The following is an 18,062-nucleotide window of genomic DNA, read 5'->3' as shown; positions in this document are numbered from 1 at the left end:
CACAGCACTGAAAAATTCTTTTGCAGACAATTCATAATGAGTGACAATCCACAGGAAGAGAGAGTCATTTATACCTTTAATATTACCTTTGCAAAATGAAGGGAAGCAGTGACTGTTTACGGGGGTGCGGAGGATATGGGAGACTGGGCACCACAGAGTTGGGGACACCAAGGAAGGAGTTAGAACTCGGGGAAAGAATGAGGTCTGGAAAAAAAAAGCGTTTTGCTATTTTCTTATTTTAAGAAAGGAAACCTCACCCAGACAGAGAGGAAAGGAGACTAAGGTAGAAATGGAAAAGAATGGGAAATTATGGAAGAAGTGCTTGAACACAATCACACTTTCTGTGAGACCGCTAAGTAGGCAGTAATGAAATGAGAAAAATCCTAACTCCTAGGGGTGAATCTCTCCATTTTGTTTTGTTTTCTTGTTTAGGGTTCGCTGATATGTCAGAGGCTGGGCCAAAAGGGCATCTTGTCTTCATGAGCGCACCAGCACTGCTCAGTACATGGGGAAGCGGTGCTCCCCTCCCGCCCTGCTTAAGGAAAACCACCCATACACACAGCTGACGTAATGTGGGGACTAAAAGGCTTAAGTAAAAAGACCAAGAGTCAGCCCTTAGCCATGATTTCCCAAACCCACCTTCCTGCTGGTAAGAAACTAATGCCACCGTTTGATCAGCATAGTTGTGCTTGTGTTTGGTTGAGGACTCCACCTCTGGGGGAGGACTGAGAAACTCATCGATGACATGCCATAGTTCTGCACGAGACAGCTTCATGAGGGTCACAATCCTCACCAACATACCAGGGCAGGAGGAAATCCGTTTTGCAGAAACTTCAAAGCACGTGCATAATATACTGAGATCAATAAAGACCACAAAAGAAATAGTACACCAATGAGAAAATAACAGGGATTCTTTATAAACGTGTATGGGATCGAAATTATCCCTTCCACATGTATATATTCATTCCAGAGAATTAGGAGATTTACTTCCACATAACCTACGGGGACCATCTCCAGAGCTTCCCGTTCCCCTTGAATGGCCTCCTCTGGACAGAAGTCCCAGCATGACAGCAGTGGTAACTCTCGATTCCCCACACGGCCATGACCTAGATCAAGTCCAGCTGTGAACAAGAAGGACATTTTTAGAAAGGAACCAACTCCAGACCACTACTTCTGTGGTGGGAGCCAGTTTAACAACATGGCTCTCTTCACTTCTGGTATAGCTGGACTTGGGCACCGACTTACTGCCAACTATCGGAGGTGTTAAATACCAAGTGTCTCATTACAGCACTAAGAACTCCACAAAAAGACTGAAAGTGTTTACTGGAATCAGCTGTCACGTGCGGCTTCTAGGCAGGAAGTCTCCACACATGAAAGAGGGATACAAAGCCAAACTTACACCACGCCTCCCAGGCATCCAGACGTGGTACGAGGAGGTCCAGAAACACCCAAATGCCTATCAGCCGATTTTGTTTACATTAAGTTAATCGAGAACATTCAAGAATTAGGCTTCTGAAAGGCTGTTTTTATTTGTCAACCCACACAAATTGCATGTTGTATTGCCTATTTGGGTTGAGAGCAATTTCAGTAAATTATGACATTCTACTACTAAAGGAATGGCCTCGCCAGCTCTTTTCAGTCCTTCACAGGAGAGGATTAAACTGAATGAACAATGTAACTGAAACCTGAGAGCACAGGAATTTCCATTATGAAATTACCTATCTGATTAAATTTATAATGGCAATAAATAATAGTGGAGGGAGCTTCTGGCATATCAGCAATTAAAACTCAAATAAGAAACAAGTCTACGATCAGCAGCGTTGTGCCTATGTTTACAGCTTGGCGATTTCAATCTGGAGAACACCTGGTATATATTAAAAGCACTTACTAAATCATCCACGTCACCACCTTCTGCAAATATGGCTGCTGTGTCTTCATTTGGATTTTCTTTAGGGGCCAGAAACTGTGAACAGAAAGTCAGGGACACCACGATGACATTTTTGCCTCTTTGGATGGAAGGCACGGTCTGCTAGCAGCGCCACAGGCAGATCGAAGAAGGCCTGCTTCACAAAGTCTCACTGCAACGGCCTCAAAGAAACATCACCTGGATGCACACTCCTTCCTCTGGCCCCAGGTGAGAGGACTGATTTTGAAGTTGAAGAGCCCACATTCCCTAGTCACCATGAGAAAGTTCTTGTGAAGAGGGAGGAAACGACATGGCTCGCCAAGGCAGTGACCCCATGGATGGGCCCATGTCAGGTGTAGAGGTCAACTGATATTCCCATTTCTGCTTCCACAGGGGATATGTGTGCTCATTAGGGTTAAGAAAAAAACCAGACTCCCCAAACCAATATGTCTTCTCTCCTGAAAGGAGCATAAGAACCAAGTGTTTGAACTCAACAATTAGAATCTCATTCCTCAACTCTGCAGAGGACAAAAGGAAGACTTCCTGTAAATGATGTGAAACACAAAAACAGGTGAGCTTGGGAGGCTGGGCAATTCCTTTTCTGGAAATCCTTCAGTAGTGTTAGGAAATGTCTGAAAAAGGAAGGTGGATGAGAAAGCTTCTAGTGCATGATTCTGCTCAGCGTTAGTACTCTAGACCTGGAGCTTCTAAAAGACAGATGCGCAGAAAAGCAAGGGCCTTGAATTGAAGTCTGCAAGGATCTAGGGATGAAATTCAGATTTTAAAAGGGTACTGGGTGCCCTTGAAAATCATATGAACACTCCTGCTCTCCATCCTGTCCCTCTATGAAATAGCAGTGGGGACTCCTTTCCTCAAGGCTCACGGTAACTGCATCTAAGAGTTAGGTTTTGTCCACCACTTATCTAACACGCAAAGGTGATCCATCTTCTGGTATCGTAACTACTTGAAATGGCAGCAGAGCCAAACCTGGAGGAATGTTTTTAAAGGGGAAGCTGGAAGGTGGGGCATCCCTCTCCCCGTCAGCATTCCTCAGGGTCCATGTGCGCAGAGCACGCACATGCTGAGCGAGCCTTCCAGCCCCCTTCTGTTCTCCCGTGGCTGCCTCCACCCAGGATGGAAAGGTGTACTTTTCTCACTACCTCAACATGAAAACAAGGCAAGAACTGCTTTCCCTATACATTCCTGTTATGGTACAATGGAAACCATTGAGGTCTCTGAAACCTAAGATTTACAAATAGGCTAAAATATATCTCTTTGACAAACCATGAACTAAATTCACTCTCAAACATCAGGCTGTGTGCAGCAAGTCTCAGGAAGCCAGGGCTGCAGGTCCTTCCATGCCTCATGTCCAGAAACTCACGCACACAGGTTAACAAGAGACAGTGGAGGCTGCATCTGCAGAACTGGAACGGTGGACGTGGCCATGACAGTTTGCTTTTGACTCAACTTCCCTCCTGGACTTTGTTTTCCCTCAGTCAAAACAACCTCACCTTCATTAACTTCAGTTTTGACTGAGAGAGTAAGGAATTTATCTTCTTCTATGGACATTTATGGATCTCTCCATAGCCCCTCGTTGACCTTAAATTGGACCATGCCCAACGCTGGGAATCAATGGTATGAGAGACAGGAAATGCTAGCGAAGGGGGGAGGGGGTATAGTCTGCAACAGAACTGTAATGGAGCTTCTGTATCATTAATTCTATTTATTTACTTTGGCTGATTATTAATAAAGATATCTGAGGGCCAAGTATAGATAAATTATTCACACATGTATTTGCATGTGGTGTATGTCTAAAGACTAAACTCTGCTCTAGCCTAGACTCCAAGATATCTAGGATACCCTAGATTATGATTCTAATTATTACTAAAAATGGTTTTTACTTTGGTCTTCTCCTCTTCTACTCATTCCATGAACCTGCATGATTTTCCCTATACTAGAAATGCGCTTGGCTAAAAGGTAAGACTTACCCAGTTTGGGTGAAGAGAATTAAAAGTAGAGCCATGTCTTCCCATAAGCCTCTGCGGGGCCACAAATGACGAGCACTCTCCAAAGACTGACAGACTCCCTGGGCTCAGCAGTTCTGCCGGCCACCACACCCTTTATCACCCTTGGTAAGAGGATGCGCGGTAGGCGCTTCCAAATCTAGGAAACCCCTACCATTTCCTAGCACCCAGCCTCTACGAGCCCCCAACTCCAACCCCTCTCAGCCGCACAGCCCGTTTCACAGCGTGATGGCCGGATCAATGAGGGCAGGGCTGTGTGCACAGTGCGGCCATGCCATGTACAGTTAAACACAAACGGCACACCCTGGCGACCAGGCTGAGTCGCTAGGAAGACAGGAACAGCAGCAAGCAAACTTGCACTTCCATCAAGGGCTACACTCGTGCAAGTGATTTTCCTGACAGATCTGCTGCATACTTGCGCGTCAGCAATGACGGCTGAGAGCTGGGCTGCCATCCATTACCTCCCCAAAGCCCCAGGCAAGGCCGATCCCTTACACATATCGCTCGTCTTCATCAGAGTTTTTAACTACAAGTAATTTGCAGGCTGTGCAGAGTGACGGGAAGCCAGAGATACAGCAGAGAACTCAATGACTGGCCTCCTTTCTCAATGAAAGCAACAGATTCTCTGAACCCAACAGGAAGGGGCAGGCGCCAACTCTCATCTTTTCTTGTGTTCTTTCCCCTCTGCAATGCTCAGAAGTCGAGAACAAACAGGAAGGACACTGTGTGACATACTCCTCCTTCCTCAAACCACCAGGATTTACTTGGGGTTACCAAGAAAGAGTGTCCTTCCTTGGAGAGCTTTATGACATGGATGCTTTGCAAGCACACTGAAATACAATCCTGGCCACAAGCAGAGAAATGGAGTCAATAACACCTGTACAGAAACTTCCAGTCTAATCCCTCCAGAAGACTAAAAACTAACAATCAGCTTGTGCTCAGACCCTTACCAATCCCCAAATTAAAATCACATGGCTTCCACTGGGCTGACTCCAACACCATCAGGTGATTCCAAAGACTCACCCATAATTCAGATGCATAAAAGCATCAGGAAGAACAAGTCTGTTTGCATGCATTTTGTCTAGAAGGACGTACGTCTGAATTCAATGCCCCCGTATCTTAGATCATGCTATAAAGGCAGTATCGCACAGCAGAGAAATCCTACAACCTAACGTGGGAGAACAGAACCCTAAGCTTAGCTCTGTTAGTTCCTCAGTAACCCTGGGCAAGCTGCTGGACCTTTCTATAATTAACAAAATGAGACTACTACTACTACTCACCCTGTCTATTTCATGGCGTTGTAGCGAGTCTCACACGAAATAGAGCATGCAAACTTGCTTTGTCATACTGTAGGTTGTATGTTCCAATTCCTAGGAAAATACCCAATACATGTCCACCAAGTGATATGTACAGGGGCGCCTGGGTGGCTAAGTCGGTTAGCCATCTGACTCCTGATTTCGGCTCAGGTCATGATCTCAGGGTCATGGGATTGAGCCCTGTGTCAGGCTCTGCACTCAGCAGGGAGTCTGCTTGAGATTCTCTCTCTCTCTCCCCCTCTGCCCCTCCCCCTACTCTCTTTCTTCCTCTCTCTAAAACAGATAAATAAATCTTAAAAAAAAAAAAAAGTATCCACGGCATTTTTATTCATAATTGCTAAAGTGTGGAAAGAATCAAATGCCCATTGTCAGGAGAATGGATAAATACATTGTGGTATAACCATAAAAGGGAGCACTACATAGGTTTACTAAAGAAAGAACAACTCTTAACATCATGGATGAATCAAAAGGTTAAGGACAGGCAAAAGTACTCTCCAGTGACTGGTGTCAGAAGAGCGGAAACCTCAGGGGTCAGGGGTTTCTGACAAGGAAGGGCACAGGGAGGCTTCCGGACTGATGTAAATGTTCTTTAGATCTGACTGCTGGTGACCAGAGGTGTGAACATGTAAGACTTTATCAGGTTGCACATTTCACATCTGTGCATTTATTGTATGTATGTTTCACCTCAACAGAAATTTTAAAATTGTATATTAAAACTATCAAGCTCTAAACAAATGTGAGGTAAAATTGTGGTACTTTCCTTATTGCTTTTCTTTGAATTAGCACAGAGAACAACTCCACCAGAGATTTAAGGTGGAGAAGGAAAGTGGAAAAGAGCAAAGGAAAATATCATGGGGTCAAGGGGGAACAGTAATTAAAGAAAACTATTCTCAAGAAATGATTCTTAAACTTTATCTTGTACGTGCTCACAAGACTTTGGAGATCGCTTTAAAACTCACACACAGAAAACTGGGTGCACTCTTGCAAGAGGGACCTCGAGCATCTTTCCCATATGTAGATGTGGCTGGTGGCATTCTAAGGTGGAGGCGTGGCGCCATGGTGTGACAGGGGGGACTGACCTAGGTCTGCAGGGGTCTTGATTCTAGTCAATTCTGCTAGCCATGAATTTGCCAGGAGACAGTGAGTAAGTCAATGTCACCTCTCTAGACCGAGTCTGTAAAATGACCAGACTGCTAAACTCCTATCGCCTATGAGGCTAAGGTGGAAAATCAATGTCAACAACAATAAAGGCCAGATTAGGCAGCTACCAGAAAAACTAGTGCTGAAAAGATACCAACCCCCACCCCCCCGAGTTCGTATCAAATGCTTAGATATAGCTTGGCCCCTTGGAATCCTGTGAGGTACAACGCTGCAAAGCCACGGGGATAAGTCCTCTTTCCCCTCTGTGCTCTTACTACACAGTAAAAAGAATGGAGGACCGGAGATCAGTCCTAGAACAGGACTCCTGGCCAGGGACTTACTAAGAGATCTCAGCCATGTTATTTTATTTCCCGGGACCCTAAAATTCTTCATCTATAAAATAAGGAGTTTGGACTAGATGAGTGTTTTTCAGGTTCTGTTCCTTAAGGTCCTGAAGGTTCTTCCGAGTCCCCTGTGCATGGGCAATCCCGACCTGCCGCACCCACTGCCTACCGACTGAGGAGCACCACCTTTCTCTGTTTCATAGATCAGGCCTCCCTGTAAGCTTTAGTTTTAAAAATAAAAACTCCATTAGAAGATCATTAGAATTCTTTCCAGCTGAATAAAATGATTAAGCCAATTTCCTCTGCCTTAGTTAAGGATCTGGCTTGTTTTAATTCTTCTAACCCAGGGCTTCCCAACATCATTATCAACATTTTGGGCCAGATAATTCTTGACATGGGGGCTGTCCTGTTTCCCAGCATCCCTGGCCTCTGGTTGCTAGGAGTCAGTAGCAGCCCCTCCCCCTGTGGTAAGCACCCAAATGACTCCAGACCATGGTCAAATGTCTCCTGGGGAGCAAAATCATTCCTGGTTGAGAATCACTGTTCTAACCCTAATACAGGTTAGCAAGAAGAAACGTATTTAAAAAAGAAAAAAAAAGTCTTTGATAAAGAAGATAAACTTCAAATGAAGAATCAGCCTCTCCTAACCTTCCGCAAGTCCAGGTGTTTTACTGATGGTGGCCTGAGGCAAACAACCTCCCAGATGCTCCTGGAACATGCCAGGATTAGCAGCACGCTACCGGCCTACTGCAGAGCCATGTCCTGAGAAGAGTTCGAGAGACTCTACCAAACATCAAGTGCTAATGATATGTCTAACAGTAACAAACAGGAACAGAAAAAGTGAAGTCAAAGAACTGACAGGTTATAGTGACAAAAATAAATGTGAAAGAGGGATCACGTTTATGTCTAGGCTTCAAAATGAAAGGGGAGCTGTCAGTGAATTTAAAAGAAAGTGGCTATTTAAACTCACGTCGTGGAAGAACTTTCTATTTCTGTAGCAGGACTGACTTACCTAGATTTCTCAGGGTCATAAAATCTACACTTTTCAAGAATACACCAGAGAGAAATGGCTCTCCTTAAGAGATGCAAGTGTAAAGTTATGATTTAATTTTCATTTAAAATGGACATCCCTGGATAATTATTTCCTTTCAAATCATCAACATTTAATAAAAATAATTCAACAGCTTGCTAACTTTAAATAACTTATGTAAGTGCCTTAGAAGACTTGAAATGGGCTGTGAGTACTGCTCTTCAACCTCTGATTATAGTCAGGTTTCCTTAATTAATTATACAGCGAGTGACCGAACTCAACACTTCCTTTGAAGGCGATATACATACTGCAGTGCACTGTTGTCAGAACAGACTACCATCCCTGACCGGGCTGAGGCATGTCTCTCTCTGGGAACCACAAGGAGCCAGCTTCTCTGAGCCAGACTCACCCCCAGTGATTCTCCCCGTCATCCCCCACGCTCTCTTTCACACTTCTCTCCAAAAACCTACAGGTGCCATTTAAAAACATTTTTAATACAAAGGATTTCGTTTTTCCCCTGGGAAACAAAATCAATGTTTTTAAACATTAAACAAAAAAAAGATGGCAAGTTCTGAGTTATCTTCAATTACAACCAGCTGAAATCAGTTCTGCTGACACTGGAACCATGCAAGGACACTGCCCCAAACCTCGTCATTAACTCAAAGTCCTCTGCAGCTGAATGAACAGACATGAAGATTCCCCATGGTTAGGCTCTGTGCCCTTAAGTTCCAAAGAAGACACCACCTTTGCATCACAGAACAAGCCCCAGAGAATTTGCGAGAAGCACGTCATCCCTTCTTAGATTTCTTTCCTCTCTACTATTCTGGACTCACTTAGCTATGACACCTTTGGTTAAGATGAACTATACTGCTGAGAGGAAAACTACTACCTTTTTAGATTGGTGCTCTTGTCTTCCTTCAGTAACAGTAACATGTACTCAACTCTCACCTGGATGACAGATTTTTAAAAATGCAATAATGACTGGGGCGCCTGAGTGGCTCAGTCATTTAAGCACTTGCCTTCGGCTTAGGTCATGATCTTGGGGTCCTGGGATTGAGCCCCACATCAGGCTCCCTGCACATCGGGGAGTCTGCTTCTCCCTCTGTGTCTCCCCCTGCTCGAGCTCTCGCTCTCTCCAATAAATAAATACATAAAAACTTTAAAAAAAAATAAAATGCAATAATGACTAAAATTAAATGATTTGCTTTGACTTATTTGACTTGTTTAGCAAAAGCTGACTGATAAGCCCTCACGCTAAGTGATGGTTAATTTCATGTGTCCACCTGGCTTAGACCACAGTGCCCAGCTGTGGTGCTAAACACTAGTCTGGATGTTGCTGTGAAGGTATTCTGTAGATGTGATTAACATTTACAATCAGCTGACCTGAAGTAAAGATTACCCTTGGTCATACTGGTAGGCCTCATCCAATCAGCTTAAGGAATCCTGCCTCAGGACTGTAACACAGAAATCTTGCCCGAATTTCCAGCCTGCTGGCCTGCCTTACAAATTTCAGATGTGCCAGTCTCCACAATTTCATGAGCCAATTCTTTAAAATAAATAAATCTCTCCCTCCCACACACACACACACATACACACACACACACATCCATATATATAGTCTACTGGTTCTGTCTCTCTGGAGAGCACTGAGTGATACACTAGTTCCAAGGGGAAATATTATCATGCCACTGTATAAAGTCACAAACAGAAATAAAATCAAGCAGTTAAATGACATCCTGTAGAGTAATGACATATTCACAGTATTGACTGTGGTGGAAGAGGTAGAGACATAGTGGAGCCCCTTCTGAGACAATCCTCAGCATGTTAGTGTGTGCTTCTAAAATTCCAGGATCTCACTTCCTGAAAGCAGGGACCATATATGTTCTTTAACAAAATGCTTTTGCCAGGCAAAGTAGCCTTAATACAAATTCTCGTATATTCTAATTTCTTTCCCAAAAAATACCACTGTTTCTGCCAAATGCCTTTTTGAGTTGAAATTGTAAGGCATTTTTAAATTTGGCCTGAATTTAGCCATAAGACGAATACTTCCAGCTTTGTTCCTGCCACTCCCTTAACAGATTCCTGTCCACCAGCCTGTATCAAGCTCTCTGTGAGCATGTGTAGTTACGTTTTTAAATCTCCAATATTCTCCTCTGCAAGCCTGTAGCTGTTTCTGGAGGGCAGGAGTGCCGTCTTATTACCCAGCACAGTGCCTAGCAGACAGCCGAGGCTTTAGCACGAGACCGAGAGCCGCTGGGTGCTGTGCCAGCAAGCCTGGATCAGTCAGGGACTGTAACTGAAGCTCAGTGTTACCAACCATATACTCTTGAGGAACTATTTAATTTTAACTCTCATCACAAACATGAGGTATAATGAAAGATCACTAAACTCAATAACCACATATACTTGATTCATAGCTGAATTAGGCTCAAACAGGGAGACCTTGGTCTGCTTGTGTCAATACATGAGTCGTTCACTAAAAACACCTCTGCTGTGCCTTACTCTGGAATACTAAGGTTTCTCTACTTCGCTACACATTATAATCACCTGAGAGGCTTTAAGAACTCAAACCCTGCCCACGACCCCATTTTGGATTACCAGAATCTTTGGGGGAGGGGCCTCGTCATCAATATTTCTTAAATAATAGCTCCCCAGGTGACTGAAGTGCGGCCATAGTGGGAATCACTGGGCTACCTGGATTTCATAGCCTTTACCAATGTCTCGGCTACGCTTGGTATGCGCTATGGACTTCAGGAGCTCTAGAGCTAATGACACTGTGATTCCAGGTGAGTTCTAGAAACAGGGGTACAGTCTATGGAAGACTGAGGGAGTTTACAATTTCTCCTACAAAAACGCTGTAGTTGAAGGAAAAGGAATTGGCCAGTTGGTCAAATAAAGAATAGGTACACTAATTTAGTTACCCTTAAAATTTAAATTTTTCAAGGAGGAATGGCATCAAGAAAATAATACCCATTACAATAATTCATCTAAAGATGATATTATTCCACAATACCTTTTTGGCTTCCTCAGCTGTGATGGAACTTCCAGGGGCTTCATCTTTGGTGATCAGAGTAATTCCATCTAAAAAGTAATTCAGAGTGAAATCCCAGTGCAAAGCAATCCCAATCGTACCTTCCTCCCCACCACACCTCCTCCCATCTCTACATTAGAGATTTTTAAAACTCCACAGACGCTCTTCTCTGTAAGAATGGAAGACTGTGAAGGCACTTAACTCACACTGTTCCTTCCATCTTATATTATCCTGTTTCCTACTTAGCCTGTGTAAAATAAAGGCCACATCTCAAATGCTATCTGCTGCATGAAGTCTTCCCTGATTAAATCTCTCCTTCAGAGTTTTCAGATCACTCTGTTTATGCCTTTGAAGTTGCTGTCATCATATCTTACCTTGTGTAACTATGTGTACATATTTTTTCTCTCTTAATGGACCATACTTTTCTCAAGGGCAGGGAATGGGTTTTATTCATCTTTCTATTGCCTTCAATGTAGGCATGGCACAAGCTCAGTAAATAAATAACTGAATGACTATATACTTTGGCCCAAACCCATTAGATACCCAATATAGGAAGCTGCAGACATTCTGACTTCTAGTAATGTTACTGGCTACTGATGGAATGGCAAGAGGCCCAAGGCCGGGAGGAAACATGCTCTCACAATGGTTATGTCTATCATTTAGCACATACATCAATTTTAGCTCAGTGAGAGCAATTCAAGGATAGAAAATCTACCCTTCAGTTTTCTCTTCTTCCTAAGATTTTCTTCTGCCTCAAATGGCTAATGCATGATAAACTTTCAGAAAAGCACATACATCTAACATCCATTTGTACCTAGAAATGGCACAGGTCATGTGTATTAGGATATAAACTCTCAGAAAATATGTACCTTGTGTATGTCCTGTAAGTTTCTTTTCAGCAAACAATATGCTGGAGGCAATCAACACCAAAACCAATCTCCTTCATCTACTAGGTCGGCAGCAGAGACACCAGAGTGATTTGAGTAAGCCCCATTCACCACCTATTCTAATTGCTTTTGCTCCCCAGTGTAGAAGTTAAAGGGCTGAAAAATTAACTGTCAGGGAAATAGTTGCCTGAGTGATGAAAAGCTGTCCCTTAGAAGCTGGATAGATAGATATGCAACTCCTTTTTACAGAGTTTGCACAGAAAGACAGGTTGAAACTAATCTGAGGGCCCTACTTCAAGTGAAAAGTTTCACAATTTACAACATCATTGTTTTCATAAGAGGTTTTTTTTTTTTTTAAAGATTTTATTTATTTGAGAGAGAGAGAATGAGAGAGAGCACATGAGAGGGGGGAGGGTCAGAGGAAGAAGCAGACTCCCTGCCGAGCAGGGAACCCGATATGGGACTCGATCCAGGGACTCCAGGATCATGACCTGAGCCGAAGGCAGTCGCTTAACCAACTGAGCCACCCAGGCACCCCATAAGAGGTATTTTTAATAAGTAGTATCTTATACTTGGTTCTAAAAGAAAATCAAGTCAGGTGAAAAAAAAACAGGCAAAGGGCATGAAGGAAATCCAACATCAAGCCTAACACTGAAAGAGTGTGTGTTGCCTTCTTTCTAGGTTAAGTTTGCATTGGTCACTGTGAATAAGTGAGGGAGTGGCTTTGGTGCATGAAGACGCTGGTCTGCTGATATGGAAAGCCCAAGAACATACTCATGAAAGGTAGCAGGAAGGTAAAATGTGGGTGAGGTCAGTGACAGTGCTGTGGGTCAGGCAGGACAGAAGGATATAAGAATCTGAGAAAGGGGGCAGTGTTTGCCCACACAGGTCCTTCCAACAAACAGAAAGGTAACATCTTCGGGGTGCCTGGGTGGCTCAGTCATTAAGTGTCTGCCTTCGGCTCAGGTCATGATCCCAGGGTCCTGGGATCAAGCCCCGCATCGGGCTCCCAGCTCAGCAGGAAGCCTGCTTCTCCCTCTCACACTCCCCTTGCTTGTGTTCCCTCTCTCGCTATCTCTCTGTCAAATAAATAAAATCTTTAAAAAAAAAAAAAAAAAAAGGTACCATCTTGGAAATGGGTCATGCTGCACAGAGTTCAAGACAGGACTTCCATGTTTATTTATTATTTATCACTTTTTATTTATGCTCATTAAGCAAGATTTTTTCGTTCACTGGATCCTGAGCATTTTCCCAAATCCACACAGAAAGTCACCAGGTTGCCACGGAACACATCATACACCATATTTTACATTTAGATTTAGAAAAAAGAGCATAAATATTTGGAGAAAATGACAGAAGACACCTTACCCTGAACGACAATTTCCCAGAAATGATTTAACTGTTTCATTTCCACTTTCTCTCGAAGGGCTTTCAGGAAATCGTTAAATCGCTGCTCTTCTGAAAACTGGGGTGGCATGTGGGGGCAGAGCAGATACAGAAACAAGTCACTCCTGGGACAAAGGGCTATATATATGAATCCACCGTTATTTATAAGAAAAATATAAAATGTCCTTCCTTTGGTAAATGGGAGATCTGGTCTGCCATTCCAAATTTCAGCTTGGTTTGCTGGGAACCAGAAATCCTTCCATCTGTGGAAGGTACACAACTGCTCAGAACCACACCGGTTTTTCGGTGCTGTGCTTTTTAACCTTCAATACAGACAAAGTCAAACAAAAATAGAAGAGTTTCATGAATGCTCAATATGCCCATCACCCAGCTTCAACACCTGTCAACTCAGCCAGTCTTGCCCCGCGTATACCCCAGTCTTCTCCCACAACCCTGGGACTGTTTGGAAGCAAACATCAAGCATATTACGTCATCTATAAATATTCCGGTATGCAGTATCTAAAATCTACAAAGAGAGGGACTTTTAAAAAATACCAAAAAATTAGTAGTAATTCCTTAATAGGAGTAAATGGCCAGTCAGTATTTACATTTTCCCAATTATAAAACCCTTTTTCTTTTTCATGTGTGTGTGTGTTGTACAGTTTTGCAGTTAGAAAAGGTCTCTACATTAAGAGTGGCTGATATGCCACTAGAGTCTCTTTTGATGCTCTTCCATCTCTCCCTTGCTTTTTAAAAATTTTTTATTTTAAGAAATCAAGTGACCTGGTACTTTAAAGGACAGTTGACGACAACAGGGCACTGAAGTATAACTGGGCACTCCGTCTAGCTGGGGGCAATGCTAAAAAAGCAATACACTTTCACTACCTTTTCCCACCTTACCAGATCCTTCTTCACCTGGGGCGTCCTTAGTCTTATATTGACTCTGCCCATATTTTGTCTTTTACCTATAGGGCATTTGGATCATCTACTTCTACCCTAATTTTAACAATTTTCCCATTTTCTTATCATTCTTTGTAAGAACCTAAACAACTCAAGAATTAATTTGTTCACTCACTCAGCCAATATTTTATAAGCACCCACATGAGAACATATACTACAACCGTGCCTACTTTAAAAATATACTTTCTAATTTAAACTTGTTCACTCTTGCCTAGAGTTTATGTATAAAAGCCTAGAAATAATTTGGAAGATTTTCAGTGTTTTCTCAAAATTCCTAATAAAACAAACAAAAAACCTACACAAAAAGTGGGGTGTGGTGCTGAGTAATTAATTTTCAGTGTTAATTTTTCCTGGCATTCCAGATCCCTACTCTCGTCTTCAAAAAATCCTTCTCAATAATTACACCAACACATATTTTCCACCAATTTCTTTAAAATAACTTAGCTGGTCCTTTAATGAGTGGGTCACCAGAGGTTACAATGGAAATTTCCCTGGTTTCCTAAATAGGAATCATGCAGCCAGGGCTATAATGTAATAAAACACTAACTCCCAGGGACGAAGCATCCCATTCATCCCACCCATCTTCATGCCCCCTCAGAAACGACAGTGATAGTAAAAAGACTTAGTCATTTTGGCATCTCTTGGCAAACACGGCTACTCAGGGTGAGAACAACGGTTTCCAAAGCCTGTGCTCACTTGTGGGGTGCTGTATGTCTCCCCTGTGATGGTGGCTAGGAAGAGGAAGACAGACTAGGAGAGCATTACCTGAATGGCTTCTTCCCGGAAGACTGTGATGCAGTCCATGCTCTTCATAAAATATGGCGTTTCATTGGTATCCAGAAACTGTTCAATGTGATTTATTAGCTGGCCACTTGCTAGAACATAAGACAACAAATTTATTTTCCTTGTTCTGAGTGACGTTGGTTAGAGAGAGTACATGCTTTGTGTGCCTGTCAGTATGTATTATGGTTCAAGAGCCTCATGGTCAGTATGCACAAAAGCTATTCTTCTTTGAGAGGGGGCGGATGGGAAGGGCAGGTGAGATGCAAAATGCTGATTCCGAAAGTCTGTATTTGAAAAGTTTGGGAATACTTACTGATATCTGTCAAGAAATAAAATTTAATTTCTACAATGCTTAGAATTATAGCTAAGTGTTCCTTAGGGGACTAACACTAAATGGTTTTTTAAAAAGTTGTGGTTCCTTTTTGTTTTCCCCCCCAGAATTTAGGGGCCATTTGGGTAATTCCAAACTGTCTTTCCTGATATAGTCACAGAAAATAGATCCTCTAGTCCCTCCCCTAATCCTACTCATGATAAACATCAAACAGTGCCAGACAGAGAAGAGTAATGAGCCAGGGACACCCCATCTTCTATCAATCACAGGTCAAATTAGAAAAGATCAGCCTTTGTCTTAATTTAATATAAATATCCCTTTAGAATGAGGAATCATTGCTACATATCTTCTGCCCTTGAATCTGAATATTCTCTCTGTTGCTCAGTAGTCTACAAGCCATGAACACTTAATAAACAATAACTGTCAGCAATGTCATAAATTCTACAGAAAGAGGAAATACATTATTAATGTTATTGTTTCTAAGATAGGCTGCAACTTGAGGCTGCCTAACAAACAAATATTTTTCAGTGAGGAAAAGAGAAACATAAAGTCATCAGGGAATATAAGTCACTGAGCAGATTGAAACTGACCCTTATGACTGGTATAGAACAAACCAAGGAGATGTACACATTCATGGCATAAAGGCTCAGTCTTACTTGTGCCCTGAAACCACTCACTCGCTGGCTGGGAGGGCAATTTATGCTGAACGGTCAAGGTGCGGCCACAATCATGGCCTCGTCTGAGCATTGTAATAGTTATGAATGGGTACGTGCACAGTACTAATGAGACTACTTTCAAGGCTTGCCTATAAAGGCTCGAGGCCACTAACTTAATCACAATGACCTGGGCACTGCTCAATGCCTTATGAAAGACATCAAATTCAGTGCCATCAACTTAGGTCCTAAGAATCCTATAGCTTATGGAAAGGATTAAAACACTGGACAAAGCAGGGCGCCTGGGTGGCTCAGTCAGTTGAGCACCCAACTCTTGATTTCAGCTCTGGCCATGGTCTCAGGGTTGTGAAATCAGCCCTATGTTGGGCTCCGCGCTCAGCAGGGAGTCTGCTTGGGATTCTCTCTCTCCCCCTGCCCCTCCCCCTACTTGCATGCGCTCTCTAAACAAATAAAATCTTAAAAAAAAAAAACAAAAAAACTGGACAAAGTGTTTCCTAATATAATCATTTTGCAGCAAGAGAAAAATATCCCCAGTAATTATTTCGTCTCTTCCACCAACTAGGAGATTATGATCTCCATTATAATAAAGTACTTAGCAAACTTGAGGGATTAAAGAAACACTTCCTTGCAATTTCTGAAGTCTTTACCAATGTATCCTGCAGTGGTGAATTAACACCCAACAATACAAAGGAGAGAAGGGATGTTTGGATGGGTCTTTTTAAACAAGGTAAATAACACAGCCCTGATTAGTAGGCAGAGTGGAAAACCAACAAGCAGCTCAAAGCAAGAGAAGCTATCTATCAGCTTGGAGCGGTGAAGTGACAGAGGGTTTGACGGTGCTCCTCCAGCACTTACAGCAGCCTGCTTGCTCAGAAGAGACCCACAGAAAGTCACTCAGAATTACATATCTAGCCACAAGTAAGAGCCTTCACAGGCTATGGGTAGTAATCCCAGAGACTTAGCGTTCCTCCTTTCTTTTGAAATGAGAACCAGGGACCTTAGTGAGCTATAATGTAAATGTTTCTCTTTATGCAGTGAATATTTTCCTTACTTTGACCTAGTGTGTATTTACTGTGTAACTGTTACAGGGAAGACCCTGGAGTGTGTTCTGTGGAAGACATGAAGTTGAAGATAAAGTCCTTGCCTTTGAGGAGTTTACAACCTACAAGGGGATATAACACACACACAAAAGGAATAATAGGAGGTAAATGTGAAGAGGACCATGACTGGTATGGAAATATATCAGCTGATGTGAATTTTTAAAAATCTCTGGTGACTGATTATAAGACATTTTCATTAATTAACATGGCTTTTTTGCTGGGCAATGAAAAATAGAATTTGGCCATCATGGAGCAGAAAACAGAATGAGCAAAAGTATAAAGAAGAGAGGTGGGAAAGGACAGGGTATGTCTGAAGAGACGCAAATGGAGTCCAGACAGGAGGAGGGGAAGGAAGAGGAAGAATCAGCTAGGGGAGAGGTGGGTGGTCCAAGAAGACAACAGTCTGTGTGAGGGTCCTGAGGCAGGATGGAGCTTGGCTCCAGAGCAACTGCAGGGGAGAAGGGTTGAAGACCAAGCCTTTAAGGAACTGCAACATTTAGAGCTCATGGAGGGAAAACAGAGTTGACAAAGGAGCTAAGGAGTGTTGAGGGAGACACACGAAAACCAGGAGGGTACGGCGCCAAAGATGCTGAGATTAAAGAGGAGAGCTGTCTGCTGTGTCCAAACTAGGACATAAAGACTGCAAAAAAAAAAAAAAAAGAGTATAAAAAGCACAAGGGATTAGGTACTGAAGCTTAGGGAGTCCTTAAACCCGGGAGCCCATATATCAACTAAATAGGGACTGAACTGCTTTGCAAAAAACAGTTCCCTGACCCATTTTATTTTGACATATGATGGTGCGCACGCGCGCGCGCGCGCGCACACACACACACACACACACACACACACAGTTGCCATCCTACAGGCAAAAGCAGAAGTCAATAATCCATTTGTAGTAATGATACAGGAAAGAAGGGATATAAAAAAAAGGAAGCAGGAGTCTCAACATCTACTTTCTACTGAAGAATGAAGTTCTTATGTATTTGTGGGCCTATTTGGATTGAGTTTTCTTACATGTTAGACTGTCTTTTCCTCCAGGAAGTTCAGGAACACAGGGAGATAAACATATCCACACTTGCAATAAATCCAATGAATACGAAGAACCAGATTTTGCCCTTCCAGGAATCATCAGTTACATGGCCTGTGCATT

At 42.8% G+C, this 18,062-nt stretch overlaps 1 protein-coding gene across 2 annotated transcripts in view; it reads right to left on the bottom strand.

Annotated features, from left to right (window-relative positions):
• Positions 1-904: 904 nt before the first annotated feature.
• Positions 905-18,062, bottom strand: part of XRCC5 (X-ray repair cross complementing 5) — a 90,371-nt gene continuing 73,213 nt past the window's right edge. For both annotated transcript variants that reach the window (XM_021702788.1, XM_021702789.1), the window contains 5 exons: positions 14,790-14,899; positions 13,047-13,143; positions 10,774-10,841; positions 1,889-1,963; positions 905-1,121 (listed from right to left, as the gene is read on the bottom strand). In XM_021702788.1, the coding sequence (XP_021558463.1) occupies positions 1,107-1,121; positions 1,889-1,963; positions 10,774-10,841; positions 13,047-13,143; positions 14,790-14,899 (365 nt within the window). In that variant the 3' untranslated portion in view covers positions 905-1,106. The remainder of the gene's footprint in view (positions 1,122-1,888; positions 1,964-10,773; positions 10,842-13,046; positions 13,144-14,789; positions 14,900-18,062) is intronic.

The sequence above is a fragment of the Neomonachus schauinslandi genome, chromosome 3 (genome assembly GCF_002201575.2).
Source record: "Neomonachus schauinslandi chromosome 3, ASM220157v2, whole genome shotgun sequence".
In the NCBI taxonomy this organism is placed as follows: Eukaryota; Metazoa; Chordata; class Mammalia; order Carnivora; family Phocidae; genus Neomonachus; species Neomonachus schauinslandi.
Note: the sequence above shows the minus strand (reverse complement) of the source record. Positions and strands in the feature narration are given on the sequence as shown.